Source organism: Typopeltis vanoorti, chromosome 20 (genome assembly GCF_054136105.1).
Source record: "Typopeltis vanoorti isolate ZY-2024b chromosome 20, IOZ_Tvanoo_1.0, whole genome shotgun sequence".
Taxonomy (NCBI): Eukaryota; Metazoa; Arthropoda; class Arachnida; order Uropygi; family Thelyphonidae; genus Typopeltis; species Typopeltis vanoorti.
In genome coordinates, this window is record NC_143568.1 from 45,939,658 (window position 1) to 45,961,436 (window position 21,779).

Genomic DNA, 21,779 nt, shown 5'->3' on the forward strand with positions numbered 1-21,779 from the left:
GTAACTTAAAAGTTTCTATCATATCCCATCTTTTATTTTTTTTTGCCTGAATTAACACCCATCCTGTATCACCATGTAAGTTGTCCTACTTCTCTGACATCCACCCAAAAAGATGGAAGCTAGCTTTTATCCAGCTAGTCCCTAAAATGGAAGATAAAAGTCAGCCATCAAACTATAGTCCCACTGCCCTCACTTCAGTACTCTGAAAGTGATGAAGACATCCACAACCAGTTTCTTCACTATTTGGAGACTCACCAATTAATTAGTAAATGCCTATACAGATTCCGTCATTCTACAGTAGACATCCTAGCCAACTTTACCCACCTCGGAACACAAGCCATGGAAACGTTTGGAGAAACTTATGATTGCTCTACACATTTCCAAGACATCTGACTGGGTCTGGTATAGAGATCTTCTTACCAAGCTACCATCTTATGGTTTCCATCCTACACTTTGTGACTGGAATTGTTTTTTTCCTCTCTAATAGTTTACTGTGCATCAAAATAAATGGTTTTCTCATCACATTTTTCTGTCAATGCTAGGGTATCCCAACGTTCTGTATTCTTGACATATTCTTCCTACTATATATATCAATGACCTTCTGTCTATAACTCCAAATCCTATCTACAGTTGTGCTAATGACATTACTCTCCTTCTTCATTTGATAAACATTGTAGTACTATGATTTTAAGAGTCGAGATCGTCCATAACCAATGTCTTAATACTGATCTCTCAGCATTCTGAAGTGGAACGAAATAGCATTGAAATTCTAGTGAATTTTGATACCATCAAAACACAGTTCTATCTTATTACACAACAAAGATTTTACTTTATTCCCTCATGCTTTTGATAGTGCGATCCTTTTGAATGCTGAGGTAAAAATAACTTACCTCATAAATCAGACAACTCAAATTTATTTAACTCAATGTTGACAATTTTCAGTCCTTTGAGTCTTCAATCTCTTTTCTGTGAGCACCTATTCTTATTCTAAAAATCAAATTTATTAAGTTACAAAATTAGTGGATTAACAAATTTAATGATGAAATATCAAGAACCCTCATCAGGGACAGTATGTTTTGGTAGGAAAAAAGTAGAAACAATGTATTAACCTGTTCTATATCAACCTGGATGCAAATTTTGCTTCTAACTAGGTCTTGGCCTTTAAATGCCATGACTTTGGTTTTGGAAGTGGATATTTTCATATTGTATATTTTTGCTATTGCATTTAATGAAAATTCTGCTCACTTACTTGAAGTAAATCTTTGTTATCTTCAATTAGGACCTAATCATTGGCAAATAAAATTGTGTCGATGTTAGTGCAATCATTTATTTGAATGTCAAAATTGGTTGTTTCCCTCCATACTCTTATATTATTCTTAAAATAGATAGAGGAGCAATGGTAGACTATATCCTTGTCAGACACCTGCATTTATGTTCTGCGATTCAGATTTTTATGAGGCTATCTTTATTTTAATTTGGTTGTTGTTATATATATATATATTGAAAATTGATTTAATTAACTGTTTAGGAATGTTGTAATCTCTTAAAATTTCCAGTAGTTTATTATGACTGACTTTATCAAAGGTCTTTTTATAATCAATGAATAACACATGGGTCTCTAAACTGAATTCTCTTCTTTTTTTTCTATCAAAAGCTTGAGAGTGAAAAAGGCATCAGTACAGGATCTGCCTTTATTGAAACCATTTTGTTCCTCTCCAAAAATATTTTCATAATATTTGTTTAATTTAGTCTTTATGAGGCTTGAGCATATTTTATATCCAGTATTTAAAAAGCTAATGCCTCTGTAGTTTTGACATTCATTAATATTGCCTTTTTTTCAAGATGGGGATGATCACAGCATTTTGCCAGTTTTCTGGTAATTGGCCATTTAGGATCTTATTCCTGAATTCTAAGTAGTTTGTATCTGAAGTTGTCTCCAGAACATTTGAAAAGTTTTAAAAAGTTAATACATTGAAATATCTAGGCTACCACTTATCGCATGAAAGACATGCAACATAAAATAACTGGTTGGCCGAGTGGTTAGCGTATCTGCTCTCCAGCCAAAAGGCTGCGGGGTTCAAATCCTGCCATTGGCATGGATGTTCGTGATTGTCTGTGAAAATATTAGTTGTGGTGGGTAGTAGATGGTGTTGGTGTAGTTGCGGTTTGTTATAGTTGGTGGATTGAGTGGCGGAGACAGAGATGTAGAGTGGGTGCCCTCCCTCGATGAGTCTTTGGACTCTCTAAAGGTGTCACGTAATAATAATTATATAGGAATAACAAAAACTATTAATCAGATATTCAATCCAAATTTAATAAACAAGAAAACAAGAATAATAATTCATAACTCAATAGCAAGATCTATCCTAACATATGTTCAGAAGCCAGGACTATAACTCAAGCAGATAGAAAAAGACTGATAAGCTCTGAAATGAGATTCATGCACAAAACAGCTGGATACAATAGACTTGACTTCAAAAGAAATAACGATATCTTAAAGAAACTTGAGCTGATACCTGTCTTAGCCTATAGAAAGAATGAGTAAAGGAAGACTCCCTAGAGAGAGACAGAGATATTGAAAAGATGGGAAGAGACCATAACAGGCCACTAGGCCTATTACTGGAAAGGAAGAAGTAGAAACAATAGTGAATCAATGTTTTCAAAGATAAAGTATTTTACTAATTTTAATACCACAGAAAATACAGCAAAAAAAACAAAACAACATCATGTTGACATTTTTTAGCAATACATAATCCTCGGTGGCGGAGGATTGTGACCATTGGAAGTTCCTCTTGCAGCTACTTCCCCCACAACCCAATTAGGAAAGGTGGACCTTGAAGATGAATGAATGATAATGCTAAAGAAGAGAATGTTCTACAGAAAAACTTGTAGTGTCAAAATATTAAAAGAATATTTGTTACAAATTAAAAGAATAGGAAGTAAGTTTAAATTACAATTCAATATTCTGCAGGTATTTTAACAGCTAAATTATTTATACAAAAATTAAGTGCATTTCCAAGTGCATGTTTCTGAAGGACAAAGAATTTGCAGTGGAGTTATGTAACATTTTTCTATTAATTTGGCAAAAAACTCTTAAAACTGTAGTAGTTTTATTTAAAAGGATGAGGTCATCTGCATAAAGAAAGCTTAATATCTCCTATCTGGACACCATTTCCATTAATAATCTGGTCCTAATAGATTATAAATAATAGCAATGACAGCATAAAACTTTTTCCAATAAAACTTCAATTCTCAAATGACAATAACTTATGTATGAGCTCAAGTTGGCAACCCTATCCTTAATTTCACAATAAACTGTTTATGAACCCAAACAATACCTCTGAAAATTATGAAAGGTGAACTTTTATCTCAAACTTTAATCTTTTTATGCAGTATCATTTTAGATATAATATTAGGGCATACTACCATACGTATAGAAGTATGCTCTAATAGAGGTACACAATTAAACAAATGAATTTTACCTTTTGAATGAGGCCTTGCATTTGAAATACACCAAGCTGCAACAACCAAGTCATCTGTTTCATCTTCATTTCCTCCTGAAAATATACTGAAACCAGTTTTCTTGGATGTGAGGGATGATCTGAAAGGTTGTATATTATAGGTATATCGGTCACGGAGTTCAGTCAGCTGAGGGAAGGGAAAAGGTGCTAAAGTGTAAATTTTCTGGCAAAAAAGAAAACAGATAAACATGTATTAAAAAAAAAAAATATATATTCTAGTCTTCGATTTCTACCACCATATACTCTTATTGTTATTTAATTCTTACACAAGTATCAGTACTTATGACAAAATATATGATTACATACACATCTATCTGTTTAAAAACATGCAGAATATTATATCATTGCCGGCCTGGTTGGCCGAGTGGTTAGCATATCAGCTCTCCAGCAAAAAGGCCTGAAGGTTCGAATCCTGTCATGGATATGATTGTTTGTGATTGTGGAAATACCGGTGGTGGTCAGTGGTAGATGGTGTTGGTGCAGTTGCAGTCAGTTGGCGATTGAATGGCAGAGACAGAGTTGTAGAGCAGGTGCCCTCCCTCGATGAGTCCTTGGACTCCTTGGAGGTGTCAAATAATAATAATAATAAAAATGTGGCAAGTCACTTTGGTAATGAGAAGTTTCAGCATGTAAAAAAAAAAAAAAAGCAAGTTTTTTGGGGGCTCTTAGTAAAAATTCTCAGATGATGAATTTCGATATTAATAAACTCAATTTTTTTTTGTTATTATATTGTCAGACCTGATTATAACTATTATTTTCAGGAAATTACAAATGTGTACTGGAAATTAATTACAATAACTTTAATTAAAACTTCCGATATTTCATCAATGTTACATTGCTCATAGTGACGAATTCATGGAGACACAACATGTCTTAGAATAATTACTTTACTTATCATTAGGAAAGTAACATTTGACGTTTCAACCTCTGTACTGAGATCATCATCAGGAAAAATACATATGTATATGATACAAGCTATATGACACTGCACTATACAAAAGTAAAATGAATCTAAATGCTTGTTAATCTTTTAACCTAGCCTGACCTCTTGTGGGGAAAAAAAAAAAAAAGTAAAATAAAAAATTAAAATACAAATAAATTAAAAACGGAGCTGCATTAAAATTTCTAAATTCCTCTCGCATTGTGATTTTCTTCTGGGCTTGTTCTGGTTGCTATAAGAGTTGCAGATGGGTCCTCCACATTCTTGGAATGATTAATCTATAATTTTTTTTCAGGTTTAGATAATGTTTTAGTATTTCACAAGCTTCTTTGAATTTTTTCTTAAACGAGGTTTTGGTGCAGTGTAAGGACTTGGTGCTTCTCCAGTCAATTCTGTGGCAGGTTTGGAGTGCATGGTCTGATAGGCCTGTTTTACCATAGTGGAGGGATTTAATGTGTCATCTGTGTTCATCTTTTCTGATTGGGATAGTGCGTCCTGTTTCCCCCATGTAAGGTAGGTTACAGGTACATTGGATTTTGTATACCACTTGGTTGGCCAGGTATGGAAGAGGATCTTTGGAAGAGCTAAGTAAATTTCTTAATTCTGTCAGGGTTTGAAGGTAGTTTTAATGTTGTTTTTATGTAATGTTCTGTCTATTTTTCCTGAAATGCCTCTGATATAGAGAATGGCTATGACATTCTTGTAATTTTCTTTTCTTTCTTTTTTTTTTTTTTTTTTTTGTTTTTAGTGGGGTTTTTATGGAGGATTTTGTGAATGTTTTTTTTATTGTAGTCATTTTTTACAAATGTTTGGTTAATGATTTCGAATTCTTGGTTCAGAGCTTGTTCATTAGAGCAAACTGTTAGGGATCTGTGTTTGAGGGTGCTTATGACTCCTAGTTTTTGTGTTGGATGGTGGTATAAATTTTTTTATGTGTGTATTGGCCAGTGTGTGTGTGTGTGTATGTGTGTAGGTTTGTGGTAGACTGTGAAAGAGAGACAGCCGAGGGAAGAAGTGTGATGAGCTAGTCTAGAAAAGAAAGAGAGTTGTTGTTTTTGATTTCAATGGTGAATTGGATATGTTTTGGAACCAAACTGGAACCAACAATACAAGGAGCAGCCAATCACTTATGAGCAAAGTCAGGAGCACCAACCACCAATGGACCATGGCCAAGTTATTAACAAATCTGGCTACAACCTTAATGTAGGAGAACTCGCACTTCTGGAAAAAGTCTCGAACTACGCCATTGCACCAAGGTCAGTTAACAAATTAGATTTCATTTATCATATTGAAAGAGATCAAAGAACCCTCCCCTCCAATTTAGCATACAAAATACAAATAGAAACATCATACATATTAAACTGTAGTAAACAACTAAGTTGCAACCTAACCAAAACAGAAAAATTGGTCATTAAATCCTTAAAAAATAACAAAGACATCATGATTACAAAAGCACATAAAGGTAATGCTACCGTTGTCCTCGATTGGACAGCATACCTAGAAAAAATGAACCATTTAGTATCCAACCACAACACGTACCAAATGGTGAATTATAACCCTACAAAGTGCATCAAAAAGAAAACTACAGAATTAATCATATCGGTGATCACGTGGCAAAAAGAAACAACCAAAAAAGTAATACCACATTATGCCTGCACTCCCAGAATTTATGGCCTGCCAAAAATATGCAAAACAAACAGACCACTACAACCGATAGGGATCAACAGTTCTAATTATCACTTAGCCAAGAAATTAGTGGCCACACCTAAGGAGTTGGTAGGTCACTCCCTCTCCTACATAAAAATTACATAACACTTTATAAACAAAATTAGAAACATCACACTCAACGACAAAGATTTATTAGTCAGCATTGATATAACTGCCCTTTTCACCAATGTCCCGATCAATGATACTATTATGCTCTTACAAAACATATTTTTGCCTGACATCACGGCCCTCTCTGCCCATGTACTCTGCTCTGGGTATTTCGTGTGGCAAAATAATTTTTACCTACAAAAAGAAGGTATGGCCATGGGTTCACCACTCCCCCCCCCCCCTTGCTAACTTTTACATGGAGGACTTTGAGCACTGGGTTCAGCCAGCCTAAAGTTTGGCTCAGATATGTTGATGACATATTCGCCATTTGGCTCCATGGTCATGAAACTTTAAATACATTCCTAAGCCACCTGAACAAACAACACAAAAGCATCCAATTCACCATCAAAATCGAAAACAAACAACTCTCTTCCTTTTCTAGATACACTCGTCACACGTCTTCCATCAGGCTATCTCTCCTTCACAGTCTATCGCAAACCTATACACACGGGCCAATACATACATAAAAATTCATACCACCATCCAACACAAAAACTAGGAGGCATAAGCACCCTCAAACACAGAGCCCTAACAATTTTCTCTAATGAACAAGCTCTGAACCAAGAATTCGAGATCATTAACCAAACATTTGTAAAAAATAGCTGCAATAAAAAAAAGATTTACAAAATCCTCCATAAAAATGCCACTAAAACCAAAAAAGATTACAAGAATGCCATACCATACCCTATATCAGAGGCATTTCAGAAAAAATAAACAGAACACTACATAAATACAACATTAAGACTGCCTTCAAACTCCTGACAAACTTAAGAAATTTACTTAGCTCTTCCAAAGATCCTCTTCCATACCTGGCACACCCAAGGGTATACAAAATCCAATGTACCTGTAACCTACCTTACATAGGGGAAACAGGATGCACTATCCCAATCAGAAAAGATGAACACAAACGACACATTAAATATCTCCACTATGGTAAAACGGGGCCTATTAGATTACGCAGTCCAAACATGCTTGAGAATTGACTGGAAAAGCTCCAAGTCCCTACACCGCACCAAAACCTGGTGAGGTGTAGGCTTGGAGCTTTTCCAAGAGAAAATTCAAAGAAGCTTGTGAAATGCTAAAACATTATCCAAACCTGAACAAAAATGATGGATTAATCATTCCAAGAATGTGGAGGACTCATCTGCAACTTTGTATAGCAACTAGAACAAGCCCAGAAGAAAATCACATTACGAGAGGAATTTAGAAATGTTTAATGTAGCTCCGTTTTTAATTTTTTCTTATTTTATTTATTTATTTTAATTTAATTTATTATTATTTTTTTTAATTTAATTAATTTATTCCCCCCCCCACACACACACAAGAGGTTAGGCTATGTTAAAAGATTAACAAGCATTTAGATTCATTTTACTTTTGTATAGTGCAGTGTCATATAGCTTGTATCTTATACATATGCATTTTTCCTGATGATGACCTTAATACAGAGGTTGAAATGTCGAATGTTTCTTTCCTAATGTTAAGTAAAGTAATTATTCTAACATGTGTGTTGTGTCTCCATAAATTCATCACTATGAAAACATATCTGTGTACTCTCATGTGATGAACAGAACAAGTGATACATATTCAAGCAGGGGAAGATATTAATGACACTGAACACAAACATGTTTGTTTGTTTGTGCACATGCTATGCTTTAATGAAAGTTCAAGAAATAGATTGGAATAATTAAAAAAAATTTTTTTTGTTTTTGTTTTTATACCAACGCCACACAAGAGGACTCAAAATCTATAACATGACAATATGCAGGAAATGATGTGTGAGAGAGAGAGGAATCTATTAATGCATTTCTTGAAGAGTTAGAGGTTTTATTCTCTTTGGGGAAGACTATTCCAAAGGACAGAGATATATGAATAAAGAAAGAGGATGAGAAGTTGGTTCAGTGAGTCTGGAGCTGAATAATAGCAGATGGATACACCAGCAGCTGCCCATGTTTGCACATCATTAGAGAGAAGCAGAGGAATAGTGCCAGCCATGGAGAAGTATCCATGGAAAAGTGACTGTAGGAAGTCACCAAGAGAAAGATCATCTCTTAAGCAAATAGCTTCTGGATAAAATTTAGTACTCTGAGGGATGTTTTTGGAACACTATCTCAAATTAGAGCAATATTCTAAGGTTGGGTGGATTTGGGATTTATAAAGTGTTATAAGTTTGGTAGAAGGGACAATGTTTAGGCAAAAAAAAAAAAAATATATATATATATATATATATATATATATTTAGAGGGTGAAGAAGCTATGGATGTGATATGTTTATGCAAGGATAGATGTGAAAGTTACATCTATCCCAAGAAGAGGAAACCGATCTTGGTTGGTGAGTGGAGTGTTATCAAAAGTTAAAGAGAGCAAGTCAATTGTCAGCAGTTTTAGAAGAAATAAAGCAGGATTGTGTTTTCATAGTATTAAAATTTCTTCATCTTACTTGAGAATGGCTAAAAGATTGGTGATTAAGGCACTAGCCATAGAAGCTCTTGAAACTTGAGTACTACAAGGTTTTTGTAAACGAGAAAGAGGAAATAAGGAGAGGAGGAGAGCCTTGGGTTACCTCAGAATTGTAAAAATCAAATGAGAGGGAACTTTCTATCATGACATGCAACACATGACCAGAGAAGAAGCTGGCAATCTACTCACACAAAGGGTAGCAGGGAGACCATATGATGTTAGCTTGGTTAGGAAGCCACAATACCAGACTTGATCAGATGGCTTGGAATTATCAATAGCAACATGCAAGATTCTCCAAATCTCTCCATGGCTTGTGTCCAAAGATTGATAAGGTTAGCAAGGAGGTCTAGTATAAATTAAAGATGCCAATAAATTATATTGTTGGTTTAATCCTTTATCCAAACGTAAGCAAACAAAGTTTGCACGTGAAGTAACTTCACAACTGAGTAACCCGTATATAGAGGCTAAATTTAGCCTCTATCTATGAGTATATAGGTTATACTATATAGTATAACCAAGTAGAAAAACTTTCAACCTTGTTGTTCATCTAACAGATTAATTTCCTTTGTTATTTTATTCTTTAGGATTCTTGTTAGTACTTTTAATGAGATATTTAATAAATTTATCCCTCTATAATTTTCTGGGTTTTTTTTATCTCCTTTTTTAAATATTGGCATCGTTATACTTTTTTTCCATTCTACAGGAATCTTTTTTGTATTTATTATTTGGTTGTATAGTATATTTAAACTTTGAATTATAATTTCCTTACAATTTTTTAATAATTCATTATTGATATTATCTAGACCCGGTGATTTCCTATTTTTCAATTTTTTAATTGAATTTTCAATTTCTGTTATTTCAATTTTTGTTTCTGTTGTATTTATTTCTTCTTCTTGATTTGTTTATTTACCTTGTTCTACTTTTATTTCAACTGTTTGGTTACAAAGGTTTTTAAAATAATTTTCTAATTCCTCTAATTTCTAATTCTGCTTCTTCCTTCTTTTGAGTATTAATAAATCTCCACATTTGTTTCTGTATACCATAGAAATCATGTTCAGGTTCTTTTGTACATGATTCCCAAAATTGATTTTTCCTTTCTATTTTCTTTTGATTAACTTTATTTCTTTATATTCGTTCCAATTATCTGTTGTTTTCATTTGTAGATATTTTTGATATTTTTCTTTCTTTATTAAACAATGGAGTCCATCTTCTTGATTCTGTTATTCTTTTTTTCCCCCTAATATTTCTGTTGTTATTTCAGTTAAATTTGTTTCAAAAATCTTCCAATTATTTTCTACATGTTTTTCGCTGCTTAATGGGTTATCTTGAAACTTTTGTTTTAATCTATTTTAATCTATCTGAGAAGGGCATATAATAAAAATTATGGAAAAGTAACTTGGAGAAGAGAACAACAGAAAAGCTATTCAAAATGCTACATTTATGTGGTGTAAATGGGACATTATACAGAGCAATACACAGTCTACAGTAAAGTTGTATACTGGCAGTTTGAAGTGAAGGAGTTATAGGAAGATGGTTTGATGTAAATCAAGTGTAAGACAAGGGGTGCACCTTATCTCCAATGTTATTCATCATGAATATGGATCACATTATAAAAGAAAGTGCACTAAACTTGATATGAAAATTGGAGACACTGATCTCAACTTTTTACTTCACACAGATAATGTTATACTCTTAAATTCAGTACAAGTCTGCAGGATTTCTTAACTAAACTGGATAACTCCTGTAATTAATTTACCATGAAAATCAGCAATAAAATGATACAGTATAAAAATAGGCAGGACACTTCTGAAAACATCAGCTACATTCTGAGCCAAAAACCTATAAAACAAGTAAAATTTTTCAACAATTTAAGCACAATTTTTAGTGAAGATGGAAAAGTGAATATGAAAAAGACAACAGAATAAAAAAGCTGGCATGATAAGGAGAGCTATGTATCTGAGAGCTATGTTAGAAATAAAACAGTTAATGAAAATAGAGACCAGAGATATGAGAGTTTAGAGAAAAATTAAGGGGTGGGGGAGAATGAACAGATAGTATCAGTGGCAGAATCATTATGATATCAGGAAGGGATCTGACATTGTTAGCATTCATGAATGTGTAACAAGTGCTAATCTCAGGTAGCATGGTTACTTAACAGAGAGGAAACATCAGATGTTTCTGATGTCAGGATGGCAAGAAAAACCTAGAAGAAGACCAAGATCTAGGTATTGAGAACTATTTTAGAAGATCAAAATATAATATTTGGCAATATCGAGAGAAATTTATTGATAGAAGTTATTAATGCAATCTCTTCAACAAGTACTATCATAGTATCCGCACTCCAGTTGAAGGTACATATCAGAAATTCGATGATGATATTCTGATATATGGATTATGCAGTACAATTGAAATTTGCCTTTAAATAAAAGTAGGTGATTTTAACATTTCTATATGCAATAACTAAGAAAATGCCATTTGTTCAGTAGAATGCAATAGCTGCGTTAAATCATTTCTAGGGTTTGAGCTCTAGAGGGCATGAGTGAGTGTGTGTGTGTGTGAGAGAGAGAGACAATTACATCATTTAAATCAAAGTTGCATATCCATGTGGCACTGTCATTGTCCAGAGAGATAGCACTGTACTGTAAACGAACTACCATGGAATTAAGAGCATAAAAAGATGTATAGTTACTACTCTGAAGACATATCTGGTTTTGCACAACCTTGTGATTTAGCATATGTTTTCTCTTAATGGGTGGTGTGCATTTAAAGTGACTTTGTTGAGGGTATTTTGGTGTACCTGCTCATTTGTTGTTGCATAAAGTTACAGCATATGTATACAGTCATACAATTTTTTATAAGTGTAGACTTATAAGAAATTGTACTCTTATAGAATTATACTCAATTTGGATTGTATGTGTTTTGGGCAAAGTAACATGAAAATGTGCAAAACAATCATTCATACTACTCAATAAACACATGGGCTGTATTTGATATAAAGCAAAATCAGGAGCAGACCTGGATCCCTATATATGCTGCAATAAGTGTGTGTCTTATTAAGAGGCTATTTAATTAAAGAGTCAACATTCATTAGTGCTGTTCAAATAGTAAGGAGAGAGCCCAGAGACTAAACAAGTACCAGTTCTATTTAATAATCACCTCATCATTTTCAATGAAACTTTAGAACAATAATTATTAAAAACGACACTTTTTGTGGTTATGAGACCATAAGTACTTTATTAATATAATCCCACCTACAAGTTTCGCTAGCGACTGTCTAGCTTTGTCAAGGCTGAACAGTACACAGAAAAAATATGAGAGAATACAGAAACGTTGCTAACTGTATTCTGTATTCTCTCATATTTTTGGTGTGTACTGTTCAGCCTTGACAAAGCTAGACACTTGCTAGTGAAACTAGTAGGCGGGATTATATTAATAAAGTACCGATGGTCTCATAACCACAAAAAGTCTAATTTTTAAGTATTTTATGACCAAATATGTATAATTTAAATAAAAAATAATTATTATTAGAAAAACTGAGTTTTTAATGTTGTTAAGTACAAATATTGAAATAACTGACAAGTTATGATGCTTAATATCGGTAAATTTCTAAGGATTCACCTACTGGTTTACACATCATGTTCACTAACCACAACATGAGATGATATACATCCACAGTGTTACACATAAAGGAAAATTTCTCTCAACTTTTAAAGCGTTATTCATTCACAGGATTCCTTTAACAGAAACCAGGGACTGATCCTGAAAGAATTCACAGAAATTTCTGATCAATCTTTTAATATTTCTGACTTTTGTGGGTGCTTAAGGGTCAAAGCTGTATAACTGAGAGGAGACCTCCACATAGCCTTTAAAGGAATGCAGAGAACCAGGGCTTCTGACCTAATGTCTAATCCTCACATTCTTGTGGTGTACCCTGATGGGTATCTACCTGGATACTGACCTAACAAGGATGGGCTGGCAATTTGGGATTTAGCTGACCAAATTGTATTCTTATTGGTTTAAACCAATATACAAAATGATGGTACAACAAAAATTTCATGCAGGATGGGGCGTCGCCCGGTTAAACAAGGCCCCCGTTGTTTTCGCCAGGGAACCAGGGCGAACAGGCGAAAAGTCAGCTACTGGAGCAAATCTGAAAATACACCTCAACTCAACTTCACCAGATCGGTAATATCAACATAAGAAGCCTGTATGGCAAAGAAATGGAGCTAGCTAAGGAATTAGATAAACACCAGATCGACATAATAGGAGTGACTGAAACAAAAAAGACAAAAACTGGTGAGATCTTTCTGAGCAATAAATACAAAATGTTATATTCAGGCAATGACAATCAAGGAAAAGAAGGAGTAGCCATAATATTCAACACAAAATATGAGGCTAATCTTCTTGAATGGCAGGCAGTCTCGAGTAGAGTGATGTGGGCAAATATGAGAATGGGGAACTGGACAATGAGACTTATTTGTGCCTATGGTCCCACAGAAGGTTCTACTAAGGTAGAAGTGGAGGAATATTTTTAGACTTTAGAGAAAGCAACTGACACAATGAAAAATGAAAAGTTGGTCCTTGTTGAGGATCTGAATAGCAGAGTAGGAAATGATTGTCAGACATACAAAAATATTTTGGAAAAATTTGGAGAAATGAGCAAAGGTAATAATAATGTCAAATACCTTTTGGATTTCTGCTCAGGACATGGAGTGGTTATTACTAACACCATGGTCCAACATAAAAATGTGCACAAATTCACATGGAGAGAAGAGGCAAGGAATAAGACAAGTCTCATTGACTATGTTATTGTTGATAGTGATATTTTCTCCCTGGTGCAGGACACCAGAGTGTACAGAGGATTTGAAATTGGAAGTGATCACTATTTAGTCTTGAGCAGGATAAAATTATTTATTATTATTATTATTATTACTTCAGGCTACTCCAGGGAGTCCTTAGACTCATCGAGGGAGGCCCTAAACATCATGTTCACACAACTGTTCAACATTCTCACAGTATCTATCATACCTTGCCTTGAACTCGCTCACTGTTATAGCACCCACAACAGACTCTGGCAGCTTATTCCACTCATTTACCAGTATAAAAGTAAAGAACCCAGCTCTAACACCCCTGCTAACCACGCTCTTGCCCAGCTTCCATGGGTGTCCCCTAGTTCTCCCACCACCAGTCCTGATCTCAAAAATATCTTCTGAATTAATCCTATAGAATCCTTTTAGCAATTTGAATGTCTCAATCATATCTCCCCTTTTCCGCTTATCAACTAGTTTCTGCAACCCACAAATCTTCAACCTGTTCTCATATGGTTCATTCCATAGACCTGCTATCATCTTAGTCACTCACCTCTGGATCCTCTACACCTCCTCCCCATCAAGAAGGAACCGAGGTGACCAAATCTGGGCACAGTAGTCAAGATGAGGTCTTATCAGGGCTCGGTACAGAAGTACAATAATTTGCTTGTCTCTGCTCGTCAAGGTATTTTTCAACAACCAAGTGAGTTGATGAGCTGATTTAGCTACTTTCGCCATGTGCCCCCTAAACTTCATCTCCCTATCCACCAACACTCCCAAGTCCCTGGCCTCATCAATCTCTTGGAGTACAGTTCCACCAATGTGGTATACTGCTGCTAATCTTTGCACTCCGAAATGCATAACCTTACATTTTGTCACATTAAATTGACATCCATTCTCCTTAGTCCAGAACTCCAATCTATCTAAGACATCTTGCAAGACTTTGACATCTTCTGCGTTCACTATCGCCCTACCCAACTTTGCATCATCAGCGAACAAATGAACTGTCCCACTTAGACCCTTCCCTATATTGTTAATGAACAGATTAAACAGCAGTGGTCCAAGAACAGAACCCTGTGGCTCACCACTAGTCACAGGCCGTCTTTTGGACTCTACTCCTGAATAAACTACTCTTTGATATCTCTCCATCAACCACCCAGCTATCCATCTCACCAACCCTATATCCATTCCCATATGTTGTAGTTTACGGATTAGAATTCCATGTGGTATCCTGTCAAACGCTTTTGCCAGGTCCAGCAGTATCACTGTAAACCCATTTCCCTTATCCAGTTCAGCTGTCACCTTGTTATAAAACTTGAGCAAGTTACTGAGGCATGATCTACCCTTCACAAAGCCATGCTGTCCTCTGTACAGTATCTCATTTTCATCAATCCATTCCTGTATTTTTCCCTTGGCTACTTTCTCCAAGACCTTGACAACGACTCCTGATATGCTGATCGGTCGGTAATTTGCAACCACAGTCTTGGATCCTCCTTTATGCAGTGAAACTATTTTCCCCTCTTTCCACGCCTTCGGGACTAAGCCAGACCCGATGATTCAGATTAAACAACATCGTCAAGGGCACTGATAATTCCTTAGCTGCTTCATGCAAGACCCGTGCCGGTATACCATCCAATCCCACAGATGTATTCACATTAAGGTTCTGTAATAGACTATTCACCTCCACTTCATTCATCACAATTCCCGTATAAACTAATGGTTCCTTCATTTTTTCAACGTCACCACCTGGATGATATACTTTTGCAAAGTGAGCGCTCAGTAACTCAACTATATCGACTGGTTCAGTGAACTCTTTACCATCATCATTCCTTAAAATCATTTTGCCATGTACAGTTTTTTTCTTGCTTGCAGCATATTGAAAGAACTGTTTGGGATTCTCTTTTGCTTGCATAGCTAGTTTCCTTTCATAATCGGCTTTTGCTGTTTTTACCACACTCGTTACCCTTCTGGCCTGCACTTTATACCGTTCGTGTGCCTGAAATTCCCTCCATAGTTGTTTCTTTTTTGCAGCTCAAGCTTAATGGTGTTATTCATCCATTTAACCCCTACTTGTTTCACTATTCGGACCTTAAGTATACAATCAGCCATAACCTCCTGTAAATGCTCATTGACCACTTCCCATGCTCTATCGACGTCCAGCCCTTGCAGTTGTACATGCCATGGCACTGATCCAAGCAATCTCCTAAGCTTGTCATACTTGCCACCATGGTAATTCCACATATACCCTGTCTTAATCGAAAATTCCACATATTTAGCACTTCCCAGACCAAGACCTTATGATCACTCTCACCAATAGGTGGCAACATGGTCATATTCATTACAGTCAAATTTTGAGATGCAATTACCAGGTCAAGCACTCTCACACCCCTAGTATTTTCAATTACATGCTGTTTCAGATAGTTATCCCTTAATAGTTGAATAAAATCCATTTCCTTCCTCACATGTGTCCTCTCCTCCTTCCAATCAATGTTACCATAGTTGAAATCCCCCATAATAATTACCCTCCTTCCACTCATTTCATCAATTTGTTTATGCATACCATCTCCACCATCTATTCTATCACCTGGTCTATAGCAGCACCCAACTGTATATTTTATTCTGCCAGTGTCAATCTCACACCAAATAGCCTCAAATGAGCTCCTTTCACTATCCTGCAATACTTCAATTCTCCTTGGCTGCAGTTCATCAGCTATCATCAATAACACCCCTCCCCCCATTTTATTCTCTCTGTCCCTCCTAAACATACTATAACCTACACATTCTATCCCACTAACTATATCATCTTCCGTCAGCCATGTTTCACTAATGCCAATAACCTGTGGCCAGGAAGAGCCAATCAAGGCCAAAAATTCTTCCTTCTTGTTCCTAATACTCCTGGCATTAGTATACATGAATTGCAGTGATCCCTTTGTCCCACCCCTATCTTGATGCGTTATTCTAAATGTCCCATTCCCATTTTTTGTCCTTAGTGCTGGCTCAGGTACATTATATACATTTTTAAACTCAACTGTATCACTGATGTCTGGATATCCACTCCCCTACCCCCTCCTTGGTAGTTCTAGTTTCCCTGGTTCTGCACATCCATTTTCACTTCATTCAGCAACACTTTTTCCAGTCTCCGCACACCAAGTCCATTCAAATGTAGCCATCCATCTTGTATAAGTCCTTTCGCCCATCAAACTCATTCCACACGTCCACGAATTCCACACCACACTGTCCGCATAACCTGCGCATAATGTCATTTGCGATTATGGCCCTCCTTCTAAACTCCTCTCTGTCATACCGCGGTAACAGACTCACCATTCTAACTCTGTCACTCTTTTCTTTCGCTACCTTTAACAATACTTTCAAGTCCTCTCTCATAAAAAATTTATCACCTTTCAATTCATTCGTACCCGCCACAATTATTAATTCTTTAACCCTCTGTTTTTGCACTCTAATACTCTTACTTACATCCTTAAATTTCGCACCCAGTAAGTACGATTTAGTTACACTCCCATCAAATTGAATTTCATTTTGAAAAGAATGACATGTAAGAAAGTTTTAAAGTGAATAAAAGTTGAGCAGCTCTCAGATGTGAACTGTAGACTAAAATACACAAAGATTATTGAAGAAAAAATAAAAGAGTTTGAGAATAGAAACAAAACTTTGGAGATTCAGTGGCAAGCCTTTAAGAAAACACTGATTAATTCAGGCAGAGTGGCAAGTGGTGAGGTTGTCTGCAAGGATAGAAAAACCAGAACTTTATGGTGGACACAGGAAGTTAAAGAGGCAGTGAAAGAAAAGAAGAAAGCATATCAAAAGTTCCTGGCAAATAGGTCAGCTCACAAACTGACTTATTTGGAGTTTGGTAACAACATAGAAAATAAATATCAAAAAGGTGGCAAAATATTATGGAGGTTGTTGAAGAAGCTTAAAAATGGAGGAAAGAGTGCTGTAAAAGGAATTAAAGATGATAAAGGTGACACGAAAACAGAAGAAAAGATATCCTTGTGATGACAGCACAGTGGTAAAAAACACTGACCAGGCATGCAGTCAGGAATACATATCCATACTTGAAGTAGAAAAAGCCATCAAAGGCTTGAAATGTGGAAAGGCAGCAGGAGTAGATGATATTCAACCAGAAATGCTGAAGTATGGTGGTATAAAAGTCTTACAGTGGCTGCACTACATAGTTCAGAAGGCCTGGACAGAGGGACAAATTCCCGATGATTGGAGTAGAGATTTATAGTATCCATATATAAAAAGAGAAATAAAATGAATGTGAGATTTATAGAGGTATTTCCCTGCTGAGTGTTCCTGGTAAGATTTTTGCAAGTATACTCGAGAAACGTTTGAGAAGGATTGTGAAAGAAAAGCTTGTTGAAGAACAAGCTGGATTCAGGCCAAATAGAGGCTCTCAGGATCAGATCTTCACTTTACGACAAATAGTTGAGAAAGCATGGGAATATAACAAAGATCTGTATTTAAGTTTTGTTGCCCTGGAAAAGGCATATGACAAGGTGCTAAGAGAGCTATTCAATATGTTACAGTTATATGGTGTCGATGGGGCATTATATCCAGCAATACTTAGTCTTTATTTGAGTTGTAAGTCAGCAGTTAGAATTGAAGGAAGTACAGGAAGGTGGTTTAATGTTAAATCTGGTGTGAGACAGGGATGTGCATTATCCACTCTGTTATTCATTATCTATATGGACCACATTATGAAGGAAAGTGATATTAAACCTGATATCAAAATTGGAGATGTTAATGTCAGCTCTTTGCTTTATGTGGACGATGTTATACTTCTAAATATATCCACTACAAGTCTGCAAGATTCCCTGACTAAATTGAATAACTGTTGTAATAGATATGGCATGAAGGTTAGCAATAAAAAGACAAAGACAATGAAAATAGGCAGAATCGTTGAAAATGTCAACTGCATTGTGAACGGAGAACCTGTGGAACAACTAAAACATTTCAGCTACTTAGGCATAATTTTTAGTGAAGATGGGAAATTAAATATGGAAATAGACAACAGAATCAACAAATCTGGTATGGTAGGAAGTCAATTGAATAAATTCATATGGAATAAGAGAGAAATTAGTCGGAACACTAAATTAGCTCTATACAAGATGGTGTTCAAACCAGTTTTAACTTATGGATCTGAGAGCTGGGTCAGAAGTGAAACACTTGTCCAAAGACTAGTGCCCGCAGATATGAAGTCTCGAGAAAGATTAGAGGCGTTAACAGATGGCATCAATCGCAATATCATATTAAAAATGAGGATGTTAGGAAAGAACTTGACATTGTCAGTATCCCGGAATGCATTAGCAGAGCTAATCTCAGGTGGTCACTTAAACAGAATGGGTGAGAAAAGATTAGCAAAACAAGTGTTCTCTGCCAGGTTGGCAGGAAAATGACCCAGAGGAAGACCAAGATATAGGTGGATTGATACGGTACAAAGTGCTTTAGACAATAGAAATATAAGATCTGATAATGTTGGAGTCTTGACAAGTAACAGACTGATTTGGAGGAAAATTGTAGATAGGAAGTTAGTAATGATGTAATTTTTTCATGTAGTACTACATATCCTGTACACCCCTTGAGGGTACATGTCAGGAATTTGATGATGATGATGATAGAAGATAAATCTAATAATCACTCGAAATCATTATGAGAGAACTAATAGCAAATGAAAAATTTGTAACAAAAAATTTGTTTTTCTATAATTATTGTTAATTTTTTTTTGTTGTTATTATTTTTTTGATATCTTTCTTACATTATGTAAACAATTATTTTAATATTTGTATTTTATTTAATGACATGAAAACCAAGTTTTCCCAATAAACACCTTTTCTGCAAAGCAATTTTTTTTTTTTTTTTTTTTTTTTTTTTTGGATATGGAAGACTGTAATACAAGAGTACATTATTATTAGTACTGTAGGCAGGGTAAGGGTTAGATAACTTGGAAACCCTGCTCTAGAGAATAAATAGTGAATTTTTCAAGCTCATTTAGACTTTGAATAAGCAGGGTTGGTGGTTTCACACCAGGAAATGAAAATCATTTACCATCTAAAGATGTCCAAACAAACATCTATGCTAATTATGGGATTCAAACCTGCAGTCCATTTGCTGGAAAGAGGATGCTATTCACTTGGCAAACCTGGTTTCCTGTGTAACAAAATACCCAAACTTGCCATCAGTCATGAAACCAATAGAACTAATACCTCATACTAGTATCCTATCAATTCTTAAATCAACAGTTCCTAAACCACCTGAAACATGAATTCAAATATAGTCTACGGTCTTCCACTATTCTATTCCCTCAACCATACAGCTGGTGGGGGTAGCTATATGCAACCATACTATACTATGGAGACGATTATGAGAAAGGTGGTTTCCCATTGCCTTCCTTGCCGTAGCATATTTTATGATAAAATATACTAAAATATACCAGGATAAAAAACCCTCCACCTCTGGATGAGAACAGTTAACCCACCTTTAGTCAAAAGAGACCAGATAAAGGTTCCTCACGTCACTGACGAGAATTGAACCCAGGTCTTTCTGACCAAAGGGATTCTTCTATACTGACTGAGCTATGGAGGCTCCATAGTCTTCCACTAGTCAGGTCATGCAAAATTTGGTGGTAATACACACAGTGATAGAGATCTGCAGGGGACAAACAAACACTGACACATAAACACACACATTATTATTAAATTGCAGATAAATCACATTTTTTAATAACAAGATTAGTTAATTATTCACATTTCACATCACTTGATGCTCTAAGATCACTCCTGAACCTCATGGGGTTTTGAGAGTGAAAGCCTTCTGCTAGAAGAAGTGGCAGGGGTGAAATTTCCCTCTCCACATAGAGTTAGTAGGACAATCATAAACATCAATGCCCACAGTGGGATTCAAACCTGCAATCTCTTAGCTGGAGAGCAGATATGCTAACCACTCAACCAACCAGGCCAGCAGTAACAACAATTAGGAAGGATTAATATTATTTATGGCATCTCCATGGAGTCCAGAGACTAATCTCAGGAGACACAAATCAACCATCATACCGCTCTTAGAATCAATTCACTGTCAGGGAACTAGCAACCAATTCTGGCAATCCATTTCACTCACCACTCTTGACGCAAAAATCTGGTCTGCATACCCCTACTAACCCTCTTACACAATTCCACAAATGATCCCTAGTTCTCTATTTGTCATATGTTGAAAAATTTCACTTCGATCAATTTTATAAAACCCTTTTAATACTTAAAAGTTTCTATCATTTCCCCTCTTTTCTGCCTACCAACTAAATTTTGTAACCCACAAACATTCAACCTATCCTCGTAGGAAGTATTCCAGACCTGTCACCATCTTGGTCACTTGTCTCTGAATCTTTTTGATCACCTCCTGGTCCCCAAGAAATCCAGGTGACCAAATTTGTGCGCAGTAGTCAAGATGTGGCCCAATCATAATCTTATAAAGAGGGATAATAACTTCCTTATCTTCACTCATTAAGTGTGTTTTTTTAACATTTAAGTAATTCACTGAGCTATTTTACCAACTTTTGCAATATGCCTTCTGAACTCTGTCCATCATTATCCGCTAGCCTCATTAATGTCCTGCAAACCAATACCATCAATATGATACATCATATGCAACCTTTTCAACCCAAATTGCATGACTTTACATTTTGCAACATTAAATTGACAATCATTATTCTTTGCTCACCATGCCAATTTATTTAAATCATCCTGCAGGATAGCTACATCACCTTAATCAACTATTGCTCTCCCCAGTTTTACATCATCAGCAAACAACCGAATATCCACTCTTAAAACTTTCCCTATGTCATTGATATACACATTAAGAGTAGTGTTCTTAGGCCACTAGTACTGAACCTTAGGGTTCAGTACTAGTGGCCCTAGTACTGAACTCTAAGGTATTCCACTAGTCACATTCTTTCTCCTAGACTCTACTCCACCATATACTACTCTTTGGTGTCTGTCCATCAGCCATCCCCCTATCTATACCTATCCACTCCAGTTTTTGTAATAGTTTTCCATGTGGTATTCTGTCAAATGCCTTGGCAAAGTCGAGCGGTATCATGGTATAGCTATTACCTTTATCCAATTCTACTGTCACTTTATTACAAAATGTGAATAAGTTACT

At 35.7% G+C, this 21,779-nt stretch overlaps 1 protein-coding gene across 1 annotated transcript in view; it reads right to left on the reverse strand.

Annotated features, from left to right (window-relative positions):
* The window catches only part of LOC150095406 (TBC1 domain family member 30), a 366,057-nt gene that overhangs the window by 20,387 nt on the left and 323,891 nt on the right, over window positions 1–21,779 (reverse strand). The window contains exon 8 of the mRNA XM_090410388.1: window positions 3,483–3,684. Within this exon, the coding sequence (XP_090266514.1) occupies window positions 3,483–3,684 (202 nt within the window). The remainder of the gene's footprint in view (window positions 1–3,482; window positions 3,685–21,779) is intronic.